The 21,185-nt window shown below is 37.7% G+C and overlaps 1 protein-coding gene across 7 annotated transcripts in view; it reads right to left on the bottom strand.

The window, feature by feature from the left end:
• SUGCT (succinyl-CoA:glutarate-CoA transferase) overlaps positions 1-21,185 on the bottom strand; it is a 336,115-nt gene that overhangs the window by 52,555 nt on the left and 262,375 nt on the right. For 6 of the 7 annotated variants that reach the window (XR_012585571.1, XR_012585572.1, XM_074575598.1 and 3 more), the window contains one exon: positions 247-310. The exons of the other annotated variant lie outside the window; for it this stretch is intronic. Coding sequence is in view for 4 of the 6 variants with exons in the window: in XM_074575598.1 (XP_074431699.1) it covers positions 247-310 (64 nt within the window). In the remaining 2 variants the exon portion in view is untranslated. The remainder of the gene's footprint in view (positions 1-246; positions 311-21,185) is intronic. 7 annotated transcript variants of the gene reach the window in all.

The raw sequence follows: 21,185 nt of genomic DNA, 5'->3' as shown, positions 1-21,185 counted from the left end.
CAAATCCATGTTCATGTTTTATGACAACTGACCGATGAAAACCAGAAGCTATTCTGACACACATTTTAACCCATTTTTCTGCTACCAGAAAGAGTATGAGCACAAATGTCTTCCTGGTTAAACTTTTGTTCATCTGAGTGAAATGTGAAGATGTGTCATGTCCTCAGCTGAGTTCCAGAACTACTCAGGATGTCATGTAGCATTTAATTTCAAGCTCCATTTAGAGAAAAGAATTAAACATCTAACCTGGAACAGCTATCCTCCCAGCTGTTGGATGATTCATTTCCATCACAAGTTCATTGTGCAGCACCTAAAAAAAAGACAAACCCAAAAATGTATGCAATAATAAAATATAATCAGTTCCTAAACTCGAAAGGAAAAGAGATAAATATTATCTTGTTCTTTCACAGAAAATCTGAAAATACAGGGAGCTACGATTCAGGTAATTTGTTTAATACATAAAAATTAAAGCCCTGATGTTTGACGCTACTGTCTATTTTATGCATCTAAATAAATGCTTCAGTAAGACTTTAAAAGTCTAACATATCTTTAATCTCTTATATCCAACATCAAACATAAGAAACCAACTGCAAGCATGTCATGCTTTCAACCACAAACACGCAACTAGTACCAACGTGAAATGAGAATTAAAACCTTCACCCACTTTCACTTTTAATCTGCAATATGTATTGAAGGCCTATACACAACTTACGCTCTAGTGGTTTTTTTTCACTGTTACTCAGCTGCTTTTGAGCTGATGATGGATCACACTATGAAATGCTGTCTTAGTAGTTCTTACAAACTATTCAGGAAAGATGCCACAATTTTGATATTATTTCTGTTCTTTCGAGTGGGTATGCCATGCTTCAGCTCCATGTATTATCTGTATGGGGTGATTATTCATCATGATTTACAGTTCCTTGTTATTAACCTCAACCAGAAAACAATGTATAATACCAAAATTCTCGAGTAACAGAGAAAAAGAAATTCATAATAGCAAACTCACTGCTATTGTTAATAGAATTCTGCATCCGAAGCCAGTACGTGATCTTTATTATTTCCTTACCTATTATTCTGCCATCCTTCTAACACTGTTATCTTAATCACGTAGCCAGAATTCTTAAAAATTATTAATTTTGTTATTGAAGTATCCTTCACAAATAAAAAGCCTCCCGTTAACATTGGTTAACCAGAAGCTACTTAATATTTTCATATCCAATATAACAATCTAACATAACATGCAATATTTTCATGTCCGATGTAACAACAAATCTGAAATAAAATAGTGTGCCTTGCCAAATGTATCAGCTATAGAAACGAAAGATGGGCAAAGATTGTTAGGTGATCATGTAACACATCTACCTATTGACCTTGCACCGTGAACATCACTAGCAACCTTGATTATTAATGACAGGTGTTGGTCTAATTATTCTTGAAAATTTCCAGTTAACAAGATGACAATTTTCTTATGTAGTCTGCACCACGTTCTTTATTTTCATTGTTAGAAATTTTTCACCTAATACATAATCTGAGTATCTTTGCTTTGTATTAAACACCTTTATTCTTGTCTTTTCCCGAACGGGACACAGAAAACCAATCACTAGCATCTTCATAACATTCTTTTTACGTACTGGAAGATTGTAATCACATCCTCCCTCAGTCTGCTCTTTTCTAGACTAAACAAAACTAATTCCTTTAGCCATTCTTTCCAGGTCAAATTTTGTGAACCTTTTATCTGTGTAGAATAGCATGCTTAAAAAATTCCCATTCCTGAACAGGTGGTGTCAAAAGGTCAGGTCAGTTTTCTCTTAGCTGGTGGGGTAAGCCTATTTAGTTGACATTTAGAAATCCAGATATTTCCGATAATAGATGCTGGTGGAATAATGTCTATTCATTGGTCTAATTGTTTGGCGCTGTACCAAATCATTAGTTCTATTTCTCTTTCGGAAGGTTAACACCAATTTTGGTAGACATTCAAGTAAGACATTCAGATTTTTTTTCCAAATGACAGAATTGGAAAATATAATTGCTTGTTCTAACCCGTATTTAGAATCTTTCCAGTTATGCCCTTAATCAAACAGTACTGAAAGCTTGGCCTCCTTTCTTTCTAACGTACCTACATTGGCTTTCTATATGCATTTAATTGATTATTTGTGACCTAAATGCAAGAAAACACTCTTATTTGAACTTGAAATCAACAGTATCATCAGGTGCATAAGCACTTCTTTAGACTTCAAAATAAAGGCTATAGCTTAAAGTAGCACCATTTGGTTAAAGAAAAACACACAGATGCCTTCCTGTGTTAGGCTCAAATTCCATTTCCCTTTACTTTACAGAACGAACTAAGAAAAACCTGCAGTATCTTTGAGGATCACCAGTCCAACTGCTATTCCCTTTTAAAAGAATTGCTTAAGATACAGTCAAGCTTCCTTTCCATTTTCATGATAAGTATGGTGTTGATTTTCCGTCTCAGAGACATTATTTTATTGAAAACACTGCAGTTGTCATTACTCTTATTCCTCTTATTTTCTACAGTCGTTAAGTCTGTATTGGTATACTCAGTTCCATCTTTTCTTTTGAAGAAAGGAACCCCCGAGCAATGAATCTGGTCAAAGACTGTGTATTTTTCCCACTTCAGCAACACTCTTTGAAAGAACTGTGTAATTTCCTGTTTCACGTGTTCCACTATTAGGATTCCCAAAAAGAAATTGAAAAAACAATTTCACTGACTCCTCCTCGTGTGCGTTCTAGAAACTATGAAGGAAACATATAAGATTACTGCATCCTAGCCTTTAGGAGAATGCAACATTTACGTCCGTTATCGTGAAAGACAGGGAAAGTCTAAGAAGAAAATAACAGACAGAACCTGAAGGACTTCTTCATTGTCTCGTACTACTCAAATGGTCATGATCCTTCTGATGTGGTAGAGTCCTCTATCCCCTTTGTATTCACCTTAGCTCAGCATAAGGAACTGATGAATGAAGAGGGTGATGTAAAAGATGATGGCCATCAATAGATCCATTTTTAAATATTTTTTTTTCCACGTGGCTTAGTTTCCAGGCTAGGAATCCTCTATTACTATATTATCCGTTACCATTTGAGATTGTATGAATTGGATTAATATTTGGGTGACATTTTACACTAAGATCTTTGTAAGGGAACCAGAAGCACAGTATTCTGTCTTTCAGTAATAACCTTTTCATGCTATTTCATTTTATTCCAAATACAGTCATCTTGTAGACTAAAGACGGAACCTCTCTTGGCTGTCTACTAGTTAACGAAAAGAAAACCTGATGTCACCATTTTGTAATCTTATCTCAACAACAGTACTAGCAGTGTCCTGCTGTTACTTGTGACACATTCATGCAGGATTTTATTTTCCATTCATACATTTTTATGTATGAACACTGACACTTAGAACTGTAAAGGAAAAGTTTCTCCTATTTGCAAGAAAGAAAAAATTACACAATGTGAAACAGCACAAAAATCTCTGCATTTTACTGAAGTCAATAGAAGATAGGGTTGCTCTGATTTGTGATATCTGTTATAATGATTCCTGCATCAACTTTTGCTACATGATCTTTTTTTAAAAAAATTGTGTTTTCTTGCAGACTGGGTGTGAAAAACTATATAGACATTATACATACAATGCAGAATATACGTAATTATCATTATTGCTACAATTCTACTTTAGGATTACTTATTGTATATGCAGACAGCATCACATTTGCCCATGTTACAAAAAGAAAATATTGTTTGGTGATGGATAAAAACAACACAAGTCACTGTATTTTAAATTTATTTAGCCAGTATACATTATTACATGACTTTGTTCGACCAACAGCAAATAGAACAAGTCATATGATTATGTCTTCAGAGAATAAAAGAATTTAATTAAAAAATTACTTAAATATTATTTTTCCAATACTATATGCAAGGAAGTCCACATAGAATCTTTTAAGCAAAGATTTTAATGTTTTACTTGTGTAATGCAAACCAAGGGTAATTTAATATATTTCATCATATATATTCTCAGTTGTTTCATCATTTCCTCTTAGCTTGTCATGAGAAAAACTATGGAGGATACTTACATCAGTTGCTATGAAGCTCAGATGTAACAGCTTCAATGATTAATTTTGCTCTTTTCCCTAATGTTGTTAATAACTACAAGTTAAAAAGTGGTTAAAATTTTTATAACAGGCAGAGTTAAAATCCCTTAGCCATCTGCTTTCACAAGGAGGATCAAATATTAACTCTAGTTTAATTTCTTATATTCTCACCTTCTTCAAAACAATTATTCAACTGTCACTTCTTTTCTGTGTTAATATTTATATTACCAGTGGGCATGTTCAATTCAATATTGTCATTTTTCTTTCAGTATTTGAGTCTCTTTTGAGCCTCACTTAAAAGCTAAGGACACATAAGGAAGAAAATGAGAATAAAATGAACTCCAAAAGAAATGTAACTATTTAAAAATACAATATGGCTGCAGAAACAATTTTAAATTTCATCTTCATGTAAAAGACTTGCAAGGCTGAATATCTAGATTCAAACAGGAGCTTTATTTTTGACCACTTGGGACTTAAGACTCAGTCTTTACAAGATCACATGGTACGTATAGTGGTGCAAGACACTTTTTCAATTTTCACAGATTGTTCAAGGAAAAAAGCAAAACTCTCATTTTTCTATGACTGTACTGTCCCTTAAGGTAGTAAGACGTACAGACTATTAATGCATATGGTGGCTTTCTTTAGGATTTATGTGTGAATACCTATTTACTTATCTAAAAAACAGCTAGAAAAAATATCATCATGCAGGATATGGCTTCAGGATGATTTAAAGAAATATGTTTTTTCTTGGACACTCTGCAACTTGTAAGAATATCTGATGCTCGATGATGGGTCCCTTAATTGAAAAATACAGCAAGAATACATACACAAAAGAGTTTTTTTGATAAAAAGATTATATAAGCAAAGTAACAAAAGTTGTGCAACTGGAATATTACTGTTAACAAGCATTCATTTTCTTTGCATCCCTCAAAAATGAATGGCGCTCTTGCATGCTAAAGTAGTAAAATACTTTATTGTATTACTGATGCAGCAGCACAAATGGCAGGTAGGAGAATCAGAAACATGGTTTCGGCCTTTTTTCGCATGGATAGTGGGGGGTTTGGCTACCTAGTAATACATCTGGCAAATTCTGCAATTATCATAAGGTTCATTTCATACCATGTTAGTTCATTTCAGCTGTAACGCAGGTAACCAATCACCCATGACAATGCAGGTTCTCTTTGAACTGCCAGCAAGGTTTCAAATGCATTCTAGGTACTACCTGAGATACAATCAGCTTCCAAATCCCAACTGAAGGAGATGCTCGAGTCAGTAACATATCAAACATGTTGTCAGCCCCCCATCCCCCAAAGTTTAAAAAGTTCTATTTAATGTAGAGCCATGCATTCAAAACACGCATTTGTACAGATGCCACTTTCTCACAGTTTCTAGACTTCAGTGAAAAGGATTTTCAGGGCCACAAAGGAAATGATGTAACTATTTTCTCCATATTTTTGTAGCCACAAGATAGCCGGTTGTTGGTAAATGTAATTACTACTCGTGCCTCCAAACCACAAGAAAATAATAATACTGCTTTTCCTGTACATGCTGAACATAGAGCTATGGCCATAACCACCCCCCTAAAGAACTAATAGCGCGTGTTGTGAACACAATGCCGTATTGGAATCGCATCCCACATCCTCAAAGCACGTCTTTCCAAATAAAAAGATGTTAATTCATTTGAAAAGGATGTTAAATGTATCCCTATCTGATGCCATTCTGCTTGGTCTCTTACTTCTAGAATGATGTTACACAGCAGGATGTTTTGCATAACAGCATGCTCCCCCTTCCCCCCCTTGTTTTTTTCAATGCAATAGTCCCAGTATTTTCAAGTCCTGTTGCCAATGCAAGTTGTCTTTTATCGCTAAAAACTTCATTATTCCTTCTTTTCAAACACAGCTTCTAGCATATAGGGCTCACCTGGAGAAGGTAATATCATCTCTCTACCATATGAGGCATGTTAGGTATTGTATTAGTGAATCACATCTATCTCCACTTTACCTCCCTCTGCCTCTCATATTTGAAGGATCTCACTATTTCATGGTTGAACTGTACTTAATTTAAACAAAATTAATGTTCTTTAGAAATTTTTGAATGAGTGAACTCTGTTGGTTTTTTTTGTTTGTTTCTGGTTGCTTGTTAATTTATCTCTCTACTCTCAGTCCCTTATTCTGACACACTAAGTGCTGTGAGTAAGTTATAGTCCCTTATGTCCCTAGCACCACATCTGTGATACTAAATGAATACAACAAAAGAAAACCACAGTTCACTGGAATGTCCGTATTCTCCGCTTGTGCTTTCTGCTAGCCCGTGTCTTACAGATTGTTTGGTAAACTTTTTCTTCTCTTTGTGGGTGTGAGGTGATGGCTTTGACAAAGTCCTTCTTATGCCACAGCTTCACAGTTTTTTTACACACATGCTGTAGATAAAATTACTTTTTATTGACATCCCTAGGGATGGGGTTTTGATGCCTAAGCATATATCTTTGGTTGAAAAAAAATCCCGATCCAAGTAACCATATTCAAATACTTCTTGCTTTTTCACTTGGCTGCTGTGTCTACTTGTTCTACTACGGAACACCCCAACTGGATTCCGTACTGATTCTTAGGATTTAATTTCCTTATGTTTTATTTAGTATCTTTTGCCTAAAGGGTTTTTATGTCCTTCAGCCTAATAGTGGTTCTATAAACTCGTTATTGTCTCTTCAATGTTGAATTTAAGTTTTATAATGGCCATGACTTTAACCCAAAAAGGCCTGCTCTGATAGAGGACTTCAGAGTTTCTTACCTGCATTGCTGTACGTCACTTAAGTCAAGAATCGCCATTCCGTTTGCGTGCTCTAGAACTAAATGTTCCAAAAAAGCAATCACTCAGGATGATGAGAAATTGTTTCCCTTACGGTCTATCCCGCTGTGACATTTGACCAGCTGAAGGTAGTTGAAGTCACCCATTATTACTACCTCATTAGGCTTAGTTGATTCTTTGATCCCCTTCAACGTTTTGGACTCAATATCCGTTTCCTGATCAGAAGGCTCAACAGCATAGCCCTAATACTGCTCCCCCAGCTCTATGACCTAATCTGTCCTTCCTGTTCAGTTTATAGCCAGGTATTACACTCTCCTATTGATTTTTGTCATTCCAACATTCTTCTGTAATGGCTACTATGTTAAGATCCTCTTTCTTTGCCAAGAATTTCAAGTCACCTATTTTTTCCTCTTACACATCTCATGTTGGTATACAGATATGTATAGGTTTTGTATGCATTTGGGGAAGCAGGGAGTTGGCCACGTCGTTTTTTATTTAACTCTTGAGTTTGACACTGTATTAGCTTTCCAGAATTTCTCAGTTGTCCCTCCTTCAGTTTTGCTGCACATTTCATTCTTGTCCCTTACGCCTTTTGTATGACTGACATCATTAGCAGATGTCTTTAAATGGTGAGAGCCCTCATTTGTCAGCTTTTCCTCAACTCCTGTATGAGTAACCACACTCATTAATTTCCTACACCAGCAATCCATTTTTACTACGGTGCTAGAAAACCCCTTCCACAGAGGTTCTTCCTCCTCCAAAGCTCTGTGCGAGTATCCTAATGGAAATCCTACTTCTTGTCATCCATTAACTGAAATACCGAAAATCTTAAATTATGAAACCTGCACATTAGACTAAAAGCAGTTCAGAAGTGAGCATAAAGATACCAAAACTTCACCAGGTTTCCTGGATAAGTTTCTAGGACTCTTTCAGTAGTTCCTAATACTGGCACAGAATATATCCACCACAGTGAGCTCCTCTCAGGCACCTTGTGCAAGTCTGTTCTTCAAGTTCTGGCCTCACACTCTTCCCCCCTGAGAATCTACTCAGCGAATTGTTTTTGTGGCCAACATGAACCAGGCAATTAATGGCTTTAGTAATTCGATTTCCTAAATCATCTTTCAGATTCAATAACTGAAGATATGACCCTGATACTTACGATTAGTTCTCATATTAATGTTTTACTTCCCTTAGCACTATGTTAAAATCCTCTTTCTTTGCCAAGAATTTCAAGTCACCAGTTTTTCTCTTACACATCTCATGTTGGTATACAGATATGTATAGGTTTTGTATGCATTTGCTAAATCAGCCACAGTATAATGCACACAAGAAAGAGACATTAAACAATCCAAAAAATATTAAACAATGAAAACCACTTGTGACAGAGCAGAAACACCTTTGCCATTGTCTAATCATCAAACACATACTTACTCTTGAGAAAAAGTACTAAATTCAATTTATACCTCACAGTCTAGGTAAATACGAGACAGCTGCTAAATACGTCTATATAAATCTCAAATGTTTTCATCAGATGTATTGGAAAATAATGAGAGTAAAAGAAGGTACATTTATTCTAATAGCAGACCATATTCCAGCAAATAATCATTTTTTTAACTCTTGTGGAGAAGCAAGTATTTCAGAGGGGTTTATTAGCACATAGTATAATTAGTATTTATTATGAATAGCAGGGAGTTTAAGAGAACAAAGGTTTATAACTCAGGCCAAAGTATAAAAAAAATGCAAGGACACAAGTCTGTAATTAACTGCATAAATTCTCTGATTTTCAAGGTTGTGGACCTGACCCTGACTTCAGGGGGCTTTTGGGTGCTCAAAAATCAGGCCCCTTCCCTCAGGTGCCCAAGTGCAGCTCCCTGACAACCTCTTGCACCATCAGTCTGGAAACACGGCAGAGGAGAGAATCTGTCCTTATTGGTTAAAAAATACATATACTTTTCACATGTGTTTTTTTTTTTTCCTGAGAACCGAAATGTGATTGTAAAACCACATTTCTGGTGGGTTTGAATGTGTAAATCCTGCATTCACAGAAATATTTAAGCAAAGGTGGTTGGCTGTACTGCTATTTGGACATGAGACCTGGCTCATCCTGACAGCAAGATGGGGTGTGGCTGTATTCAAAGCACTGGCTCCGGGATCAAAGAGTCCATCTCCAGCTGCGGCATACCTTTCATCTGCAACACCGATAACTCCACACCGATCACCTGGAAGGTGCTGCAGAAACAGATTGATTTTATTACTGCAACAGGCTGAAACGCTGACTGGTTTTGCTTCTTTCAGTCAGAGTTGCCGGTAATTTACTGCTAGCGATGGTGTGGCAAATCACTGGTTTTCAATAGTATTTTTCCTACCTTAGATTATTACAAATACTATATTCGGCATTTAAATATTATGTTTGCAGTTTCTCTGATCAAAAAGCATGGACAAACCAAACTACAAGTAACTTTTAAAAATGCAAGTGAATGTGAAAATGAAGAGAAGTGTCCTGGATTGTATGTGGCTTATAGTATTTTGGTGTCAAGAATGTCACATGAAAGGCTTTAATTTTATTTTATTTCATTGTGACTTATCTCTCATATTAAACAAAAACAAAATAAGTTTCCAGATGTTTTCCTTTGTGGAAACTAACCTGGAAATGCAAAAGAAAGTAACTGTATTCCTACAGTGGCAATAAGCTAGGACCACCACGTCTTCAAGCACAGTGTACCATAAGTGGGAGACTGGTGGGGAGGAAATACTGAGAACCTTTCCACTGCCATCATTCTCATAATAATTCTGTAGATATTTCGTATGCTCATTATATTCAGGGATCATATCCAGATTTGCCTACGTAGCTGGTGATGATGAAGAGAAAACTCTGGTGGCAGCTTTGTACAACTGAGATTTTTCAGAAGTACCTTTTTGCCACGTGGTATAGGAATAAGTCACAGGCAGTTACAACTCTGGACTGAAAAATGTACTGAGGTGTTGGTCCAACACATAGAACAGTTATTTCAAACCGTGCAATCTTTAACAATATTGAATAGTAAGAACACTTCTAATAGTTCTGTTATAGACATCATGTGTTTTCTCAGATAGGCATGCATGTTATGCCAAGAATACATTTATAGAAGGAAAAGAAATCTCAATAGTCAGGAATCCTCAAATACTCACAAACTTACTGCTGGGCTAATAGTAAGCAAAGGAACCATTAACAGCAGCACTGTACCATCATGTTAATATATCACTTGGTTTCTGACGGTCCTTGGGGACCTCACCTGTTTCTCCCAGTACAAAGTACATAATCAGTATAGGTTTTCCAATCTTGCACGCCACACTGAGTTCCCAAGAGCCTTCTTTTAAGTACTCCATCCATCTTTCACCTGCCATGTAAGTGTTGCGGTTTATTTATACATCATTCATTGTTTTGTTAGAGCTAGTCTGTCAGCTCAGAGTACTTACCCCTTCCCAGGCCTGCAAAACTTGCTCATCCACTGAGGAATGCCACTTAACATTGGCACCTGCTTAGTGTTGTAAAGTACATCCAGATGGGAGTATCTCCCTGCAGACCCTTAGCCTGCTGCAGGCAGAGATTCACTACACCCCTCCTCATAAGCGGTTTATTCCTGCATACTCTTGCACTGACCTTTGTAGCCCTTTAGAAAGGGAACTGTGACTGTGGTGTGAACTACAGCATTTTGACTGAGGTCAAAGGAGCGCTGCGGAGAAACACAGGCAGGCTACACTGGTAAACAGTATTGATGCTGTTCAGTTTGAGTGTTGGGTTCTTCTTCCTCAGTGATTTATGTCCTGGGAAGTCAAAGGAACTTTCATCAACAGAAACTCTGGCACATGAGTTCTTTCATGATTTATACTCTGCCCCATTAATACCGGCCTTTGTAACAAAAGCATTTAACAAACAGAACTCCTAACCGTGCATACACCAAGGAGTTGGGATTCAAGAGTGCTACTTGCAAGAGGTGTATGGAGAAGCACACCGAGGTGGAAAATAAGCTCCCACTATGTATCAGTATCTTCCGCTCCTTTCTAGCAGTTCAGTACTTAACTATTTTTCATCCACTTTTCCATCATTAACATTTCATTTCATCAGTTTTATTACCCAACCATAAAATTTCTCTCCAAGATGCAGTAAGGCAAGAAGAAATCCAAAGCCAGGCAGGTATTTCAGAGCTATGAGTGTGTACATGAAATAGGTGATTTCTTTCAGAAACTATCCTCGTTGAAAAAAAAATTTAAAAAATTTGAAAAGACGATGTTTCACAGTTACTTAGTCAATAGCATGCATTAGACGCTTTGTGAGAATTTAATGAAAAAAGCAATTAGTATTTGAATACTGTATATGTAACTGTGAGCAAAAACCAAAACATGTTTTTAAATACAATGCTTCCTATGAACTTTGCAGTGCTTCCAGATTTCTTTTGTTTTGAAGTTAATGATCTTATGCCATTGACCTGAACAATGAAAATACAGGACCTAAATTTATAAAACAACAGAAATATCGCAGTTTTGAGTGCTAATGTACAGATTTAACAACAGCCTGCAGTAATGTCACTGGCTATTAAACTAAACATTTTATTGATGTTCCCATAATGGAATGTCATTCGGCTGGAAAATACACATCAGCTACTTAATGGGCACCAATCTTAGGAAAGCACTGTTCATTTCCTTAAGCCACAGAAATGTTAGAAAGTTAGTAAGTTCCAGATATACCCCTAAAAACATAGAGAACCTAATAAAGCATTAAATTTGCATTTCTGCACTGATCTTCCACATTATGATCCCATTTGTGGTCAGACCTAGCATATAAGAAGCCTGAACTTTGTTTTGCCCTGTCAGGTTCCCAGCAAGAATACCTCGGAAAGCAGGTACCAGGGCTAAGCCTCAATAAACTGAATGATCAGCGACTCCATGGGGAATTATCATGAACGTTATCCCTGAAAACTTATATTCAGGAAGCTACATGCTGAATATAAGCCCTATCAGTCCCTTATGACATGCTCTCTTCATCTCTCTTGCCAGCACAATCATTACCAGAAATCTGGAGAGTTCACAGTGTCTATACAGAAATAAAAGCTCTCACATGCTCTCCAGAAAAACAGCTTCATACCTTTTACGGACCAGTTGATTAGAGCACATAGTTGGTGAAACACATTGTTATAGAAGCTATGGGGGGCGGGAAAAGGAAAATACTAAAGACTGTTTTTTCCGCTTAAAATTTTACACCAGTTCGCATGAACAAAGGCATGAAATAGTTCACCTGGGCAAATTCCTATCTTCAAATTTTCTGAACTATTCTGAAAGTTATATCCAACTTTAACTGCTCAACCTCCTGTTGAGGGTTTCTTCTACCGCAGCAGCCGTACCTGTTATGCAATATTACAGAAGTTAATACTAGGATTTCATAGCGTTAAAAGCAGAACTGACAGTAATCTCTCGTGACGGAAGAGCATCTTTTCCAAAAATTTAAATCTAAGCAGATGTTCAGTGTAATTAGAAATGCAATTTGTACATGTCTACATACTGAAGCATGTCAGGGCCTTCACAATACCATCAGTTTGCAACACTTCACTCTATCTGAGTTTATTTGAAGCACGTTGCACAGTAATTAACATTTGCCAGAAGAAATCTCTTGTGTCAAGCCATAAACACTACTCTGAATATTCCCTTTGTATAAGAACTTTCATTCTAACTAGTGCTATTTAAGCAGACAATTAGAATGAAGGGCAACCAAACTATAGAAAATGTACAGAGGTGACCCTGCAATTCCTTAGTATTCCATGCAGGCCACAAGAAGTTTGTGTGCATAATCCCACTTGAGTATCAAAGCAAGTGTCTGCTATACAACTGGATAAAAAAAGGTCATTAGAGAATGCTGTAGCAATAAAATTGAATGTGATTGGGCTGGTGAATGAAACCAGCCCACTACTATCATCATGTGACTACACTCTGAAATTATTTTCATTTATCCAGATGATCGCCTGCTTTTCAAGACATCAGTTGGGACATTTCAACACTAAAAAATACTTGGTATTTTACACTGGAAGAAAGAGTACTGTAATGTTTGATATGTTAAGCTAGTTAGAAAACAATATTGTACAACAATGCAGGTGTTACATAACTGTAAATCATATCTTAAAAGTGCACATCACAGGATACTTTTTAAAGAGAAAGCATCATTTCCCCTTGTATCTTACAAATATATATATACCTTACATACAGTGGAGTGCATAAAACTAGACTTTCCTTGTGTTATAATTAATTGTTCCATATACCTCTTTGTTCAGGTTTTTAACTTGCCTAAACGTTTTTTCCCCACTAGTCTCCTTAACTGAGGTGAACAAAATGCAGAGCTTGAAGGAGATATTCAAAAGGCAGGTGGTAAAAGGCCTTTTGTTCTTTAACAGATGCACATGAACGTCGAGATAAAATCAGAATGGAAGTAGGCTTTCAGTCCAAAACCTAGAAGAGCCTGAGTAACTTTTAGAAGTGTTTCTTTAATATTATGCCTTCCAATCTTGCATTATATGGGTTTTGAGACAATCAGAAAACAAAGTACTGAACAAAAAATGTGGATCAGAGGTCAAAAAAATTAACTTGCAATAAAGAGAAGACCAAAAGAGGTGACTACTTTTTTCTATGTTAAATAAGAGTCTTATGATAGAATAAGAATAGAATAGTTCAATTGGAAGGGACCTACAATGATCATCTAGTCCAACTGCCTCACCAATTCAGGGCTGACCAAAAGTTAGGGTATTAAAGGCGTTGGTCCAAATGCCCCTTAAGCACTGGCAGGCAACCCCTCTCCAGGAAACATGTTCCAGGGTTTGACCACCCTCTCAGTAAAGAAATGTTTCCTCATGTCAAGTCCAAACCTCCCATGATGGCTTTGAGCCATTCCCATGCATCCTGGCACTGGATCCCGGGGAGAAGAGATCAGCACCTCTCTCTCCCCTTCCCCTCCTCAGGAGGCCGCAGAGAGCAGTGAGGTCACCCCTCAGCCTCCTTCCCTCCAATCTACACAAACCCTGAGTCCTCAGACACTCCTCAGAAGACATGCCTTCCAGTCCCTTCACCAGCTTTGGTGCCCTCCTCAGATGTGTTGAAGTATCTTAACATCCTTCTTAAGTTGTGGGACCCAGAACCGCACGCTATACTCAAGGTGAGGCTGCACCAACACTAAATACAGCAGGGTAATCACCTCTTTTCAACAGCTGGTTACGCTGTGTTTGATGCACCCTAGGATGCGGTTTGCCCTCTTGGCTGCCAGGGCACACTGTTGACTCTTGTTGAGCCTCCTGTCAACCAGCACCTCCAGACATCTTTGTGCAGGGCTACCCTCCAATTGCTCCTCTCCCAATTTAGACTTGTGTCCAGAGTTACTCCATCCCGAGTGCATTTGTTCTTGTTCAATTTCATGTCATTGATGATTGCCCAATGCATTGATGACTGCCCAATGTATATAGATTCCTCTGCAAGGCCTCTTGCCCCTCAAGAGAGTCAACAGCACCTCCCAGTTTAGTATCATCAGCAAACTTACTAACCATGCATTCAATTCTGACATCCAGATCATTGATAAAAGGATTGAACAGAACTGTCCCAAGAAATGAGCCCTGAGGAACACTGCTGGTGACTGATCACCAGCCTGATGTAGGCCCATTTGCAGCAACCTTTTGAGCCCTGTTGTTCAGCCAATTCTTCACCCAGCACACTGTGTACCTGCTCACCCCACAGTTGGACAACTTGTCCAGAAGGATGCTGGAACAGTACCAAAAGCTTTACTAAAACCCAGAAAAGCTACATACACCATCTTCCCTTCATCCACTAGGTGGGTGACCCTATTGCAGAAGGATACTAAATTAGTTAGTTAAACAGGGCTTTCCCTTTGTGAATCCATGTTGACTCTGTCTGATGATTGCATTGTATTTTAAATGCCTTCAATAGCACCCAGCATGATCTTCTCCATAATTTTTCCAGGAACTGAGGTTAGACGAACAGGTCTGTAGTTTCCTGAGTTTTCCCTCATCCCCTTCTTGTAAAGTGGGATAACATTGGTTAGCGTTCAGTCAGCAGGGGTCTCCCCCGACTCCCAAGACTTTTGGTACAATATTGAAAGGGGTCCTGCTGTAATATCTGCTAGCTCCTTCAGTACTCGGGATGAATCCCGTCAGGCCCCATGGACTTATTCAGCTGATACAACTGGTCCATTAGAATTTCAGCATCAGTCTCCACAAATAGAAGATCATTGTTCACACAGTCATGGTCCTTCAGCTCAGAGGATCAGGCAGCCCAAGGTAGCCTCATGGATGTGAGCTCTGACACAGAGAGGGGACAGCACCAACCACCTCTCCAGGAAACACATTCCAGGGTTCGACCACCCTCTCAGTAAAGAAATGTTTCCTCATGTCAAGTCTGAGCCTCCCCTGACAGACACAGCTTTGAGCCATTTCCACGCCTCCTGGCAGTGGATCCCGGGGAGAAGAGATCAGCACCTCTCCACTCCTCCTCAGGAAGCTGTAGAGAGCAATGAGGTTGCACCTCAGTCTCCTTCTCTCCAAACCAGACAAACCCAGAGTCCTCAGCTGGTCCTCAGAGGACCTGCCTTCCATCCCCTTCACCAGCCCTGTTGCCTTCTCTGGATGCATTCAAGTCATGGAAAAAATTACCATTTAAATATTTAAGCAGTAGCAACAGCAATTGGAGATGGGGACCAACAAGTTAGGGTGAAGCACTGGTACGTAAAAACATGAGAATTAAATAGGAAAAACATAAACATAAGCAACATTTTAACTTTGTGCTGCTAAGATGTACCTATGCTTTTAGATGGACAGAAATTTTAAAACTAAATTAAGTAAAAACATTAGAAAACCCACTATATAGAACAACTCTGGCTTTTCAGAAGACAGAAGGATTTTTCAGTGATGTGATCCAACTCTAGTATCTAGGTTCTGTGATTATGTAAAAGCCCAATATCTTTGTATTTCCCATGAGGATCAGGTCATGTCAGAGACCTACTGGAAATCCATTCCCGTAAAACTTCTAGCTTAATTTCCACATAAATAGATATAAATTGGCTTCAGTTCAACAGCTTTTCCTTTTTCTTCAGAACTGAATTTGTATACCTGCAAGCGTTTTCTCACTCATCCAACATCATTATTTAGTTAAGATAAATAGCAAAAAAATATGATTCCAACATCTCCCCACCCTTTACTTCAATCTTATATTCGAAGCATTCTTTTGGAAGAACCAAAAAGTTCTGTCTTTGTGTTCATGTATTCTTTAGTCTCCTGAAGACGCTACAGCTGCCAGCATTCAACTGAAAGTTGCTTTTTGAAAGATAACTACTGTTCCCTGCATTCAACCCATCCTCCAATTACAGGAAACCAGAAATGAATGAAACAAGGTTGCCACATAAAATTAATTCACAGTTACTACTGATAGGAACTGCAATGGAATATGTAACCTGGTGAATTAGTGAAGACAGTCAAAGAACGGATTTCTCACTGAAAAATGAACTGACGTTGTGGGATTTCTTGCTCTGCCATGCATGTATGGAATGATTTGGGAGATTAACCTTTTGACCCACATTCACCTCAACTACCATTAGACACTTGACTGAGGATCGCAAGATGGTAATCTAATTGCCTCGTTATAAGCAACAGAGAGAAGACACTTCAGAGGGTGATTATCGTTCGGATATTTGACTATGATTGTTATTACTGTGATTATGATATTACTCCATTAACCATGGAGTAATCTTAGAATAAGAATGTAGCTACCTCAAAAATCTCACTTACATGCTTAGTTTTAACTGAGATGTATTCAGGATGGCGTACATCAGTTCGCCAAATGTGGGAAATAACATTTCCACAATTTTTCAGAAGAATAAAAGGCACATGGAACACTGAAAGATACAGAAGGGATGTGGTATTGGGCTAATTTCAGTCTGAGGACATAAGTCATCTGCCTTCTGATTTGCAGCAGCAGAGGTGAGACAGACTGCCAAAATGAATTTGCACTATATAATAAAATCCGCAGTACTGCTGAAATTCACTGTCACTGCTCCCATATATCCATTGACACAGATGCTCCTTATCAGTTCCTTTCTCTTTGCACATAACAAAATATTCAAAGGTTTAGAGTCAATACTCGGTGGGTTGAAGGAAAAACCAGTAATGCGTTCAGAAAACGTGACCTGAGTAAGTGGTGTGTAAGGTACAAAAGGACAGATCAGATGTGTATATAATCCAGTTTTCCCTTTCAGCACTGACAAACGCTCCACCTTTAGTCAAGCCTCTTTGCTTACAGGCAGTTGTCAGTTAGGGCCTGCCTGCATTCTCCCTTAATCCATCAACGCATACTTGAAGACAGAAGAGATACTCCATTCTCCAGAACAAACCTGGAGTTTTTTCAAGTGGGGCTCATGGAGATAGCTTACTTATTTGTCTTGCATAAACACATCACTCATGAAGACAACATCAAAGACAGCAGAGCTGTCCTAAGCCTGATGCTTGCTTTTTTGTTATTATTATTGCTCAGCCATTCAAGGCAATGAAGTCTTTGCGGGACTTTGTGAAGGCAAACTATGCTAAGCTGGGACAATTTTCAAATTTAAGGAACATGGCACCCCAAAAAAAAAAAAAAAATAAAATCTTAAAAGTTCTACTTACATAACTGATACCCAGATGTAGCTACAAAATATTTAGCTTATATTTACTTTGTGTTTGATTACTAAATTGTAGGTTTGATTGCAATTTATTATGGGAGAAATGCAAATGAGGTAGAAATCCAATCTGCTCTCTCTGAGGTAGCTCCACAACGTGAACCAACGCATGGTAACTGTACATTTGCTTCAAAAGCTCTAAAATGCTAAAGGAAATGCACCCGCCGTTGCTTAAAGGTTTGCTGTAATTAAGTAGGAATAATTTTACAAGAAGAAGGACGTAACTGGGGACCTGGACAAGGTGCTGTGTAATGTAACCTGGGGTTGGATGTTGATTAGCTAGCAAGACAACAGATCCTGCTTCCATTGACGCAAACAGGAGTCAGAGCAAAACCCAAAACGTGCTGGGCTACTGTTGTTCAGTCAGGTTTTGCGTTTTAGCCTGTTAATGATGAATCCCAGACAGACATTCATAGTTGTCTCCTGGAAAACTCAAGTAGTAAATACATTTTGTTCATTATCATGTATCTATTTAGGTATAAGTTCTAAGCGACAAGTGAAAGGCATCCTTCAGGCATGTAGGCATGTTTTTCTTTCTACTGCTAGGCTAGTGATGTTAGACTAATGGGCTTCTGTCATTGAAGCTAGCTGCCTGCATCTTTCCCCTGAAGTACTCGTACTTTTCTGTTTGCAAAAGCTGTCAGAGTTTGAAACTGGTATTAAGTCCAGAAACAATTGGTCTTTCAAATTCCAATTAAAATAACATGCCTGAACAGATTTTAGTACTTTAAAACCAGCTATTTCACCTTAGAAAATATGTGTAATCACAGAATCATTTGAGACTGCAAATAGAGAAAACACAGAAACCCTTCAAGAACCTCATCATAGTCCAGTTCTTGTTCTCATAGCAAATTTCTAAGAGGAATCGATTTAAAGGCTAAAAAGGCTCTTTCTTCTTTTCATACATCAGAAATGGTACAGTTTTATTTTTCATATTCACCAAATAGTATTGCTTTTGATGGATTATGATCCAGTAAAATGTTATTGCTATATTTTGAAATTAATGTTTATATAGTAAAACACTACACACAATAGTTCATCATCCTCATATTACTGTGCAGTACTGAGATGTCTTCAGAAGTGTATTTTGCTTCTTTTGCTAATTAATGCCAAGATTTTTAAACGAATTTGAGAACAACATGAAAACCATATGTTAAAATTTGACAGTTGTGATCAAATGACAATAGAGATCTGTTAGTTCTCCCTTTAACTTTGTAAATATGTGTTTAAAATGCTTCCCAAAATCATCACAAGGATTAACAAAACACTAACACATGCAAAGACAGAAGTCTAGAAAACAAAAATTAAAATTACTATTAATAGTGTTATCAAGGAAGAAAAAGAATACAAAGGACTACAGCTATGTTTCAAAAATTCAATAGCACAATTCACATTTATAAATTAAAAAAACGAGTTCCAATCAAAAATGTAAACTAAATTCTCTATCCTTATTAGCTTTAACTTTCATTTATTGTGACACTGAATGGAAGTTTCAGAATTTGATGTTCTATTTTTAAGATTTCTCTTAATCTTTGAATATGACTAGAGAAACCCTAAATGCTTCACAATCCTATCTTCTGCTTCTTTGCTCTGACATCTCAGAGTATGAATTCTTTTTAGTTTTACCTGATGATGATGCAAGAGTCTTCCTCCTAACTGCCACTACGGATCTGACAGCAGACAGAGCATTAGGGGCATAGTCCTCACGGCATGAAGGACACAGCTAAACTTTTTAGTGGAGCCACAATCTCATTTTAAACTGTGGTCATAATGAAAGACAAACGTGAGAGTTGCTTTCTCATCAGGATGTGTTGGCAATCTGAGTGGAAAAGCTCAATTCCATCATGTTTAAATATTCTTGCTGATTAATGGGTTCTAGCATACATAAAATTGTTTCTGGACTCCTCTTAAAAATTTCTTGAGACTTTTATACACTTAATCGTTTTTACTCGTATGCAGAGTTTCAGATACGTAGTTTTATGTACAATGTATTTTAAAGTTGCGTTTAAGTCTTGAAAAGGGATTAGTAGAGCCATCATTCTGAGAAAAATGGTAGCTGTTCCCTCAGCAATCTGAGGAGTCAACAAAACGTCTGTGTCGTTCTGCAGCACTGAAATTATTAGGTCGACTGCCAGTGGTGGCACTCTCTGAGGGACAGAACAAGGACCTAGAGGAAGGGCAGACGTCCCCATGACTCCTGCTTGCTAATGCCTGCCGGTAGTCAGTTTTATGTGTTGGCACGCTAAGGTAATGAAGAAAGTCTACGGTTGTTCCAGAAATGTTTCCTCCTAGAGAAGAAGTCTCCAATGACATAAATCAGAAAAAAAAAAAAAAACACTGAAATTACTTGCACAATATGAAATGAATAAAGTATTTCTAAAAATGGTGGCACTCAAGTATTCTGTAAGAAAAAGCACAAAACCAAGACTTCTCTTCTTGCCCTAGACCAATTTAGCCGAGTACTTATTAAATCACACTGCTTTGCCTATAGTTGCTTCTCTACTCCAGCTAATTTCACTACGGAGAAGGAAAATCCTAATGCAATATTTGAAGCTCCGTGAATAGAGAATGTACGTAAATGATTTTTAACACTTTCCATTGCCATACACCCATGTCATTTTGCCTGTAATTCAGCTTGTTTAGGAAGGACAGTACTTGTGCTAATGTGGCCTAATTAATAACAGCCAGAATTAACGCTGCTATTTTAATTCTATGAATTCTTGCAAGGTTCTTTATAGCACAGAGGAGAGGTTTCAATGGGGGAACTAGGAAAGGAGTAAAAAATGAAGCAGGCACATGGTTTTCATTTGGGGGGAGGGAGTCTGTTATGAAATTTACTTGACTGCTGCAGGCAATACTGGAGGATTAAATGGAAACTGGCTGAACCTTAGCTTCGAGTTTATAAAGAGCATTCACTCTATAAAGTTTCCTTATAGCACCTTTTTACATAATGAGCTTTAACTAAATTCTGTCAGCACGGAAAGTGGTTCATATGGTTTAAGATGTGTCTTACTTCAGGAATTCAGAAGCTTTTCCTTTCAAAAGCAGAGAAGCAGCGTTAAAGGAGGGCTTGAGTCTTGAAGCGGTGGAAGATGTTGTACCTTTCCCATGTCTCATGCTTTCAACTACAAACTTGAACAAATCTGCGTCAGGATGTTGATCTTGTCAGCTGCAATGATCTTTTACCTGATTATTCATATGCTATTGTACATAACCCTCAGTCCCTTCCAAAAGTGTGAATTTTCCCAGTAGTTTTATAACTAGTAAGAAAAGTAGGAAGGAAGGAAGGACAAACATATAGCCTGATGTCATTTATATTTAATTTTCTTAATTTTCAATTTGTTTTCTTTATTTCTGTTCTGGGTTCAGAACAATTTTATCTATAGTGGTCCTTTTTGAAATCTACTTGATTTATCAAAATGGCTGCCTCTCCTTTTCTTTCCTCTTTTTCGACCTTCAAGAATTTCCAGCAGGCTCAATCCTGCATAAGTACCACTGGATGTCATGAGGAAAAGAACACAAGAACATCCAGCATC

Source organism: Larus michahellis, chromosome 2 (genome assembly GCF_964199755.1).
Source record: "Larus michahellis chromosome 2, bLarMic1.1, whole genome shotgun sequence".
Taxonomy (NCBI): Eukaryota; Metazoa; Chordata; class Aves; order Charadriiformes; family Laridae; genus Larus; species Larus michahellis.
This window is presented reverse-complemented; position numbering and strand designations above follow the sequence as displayed.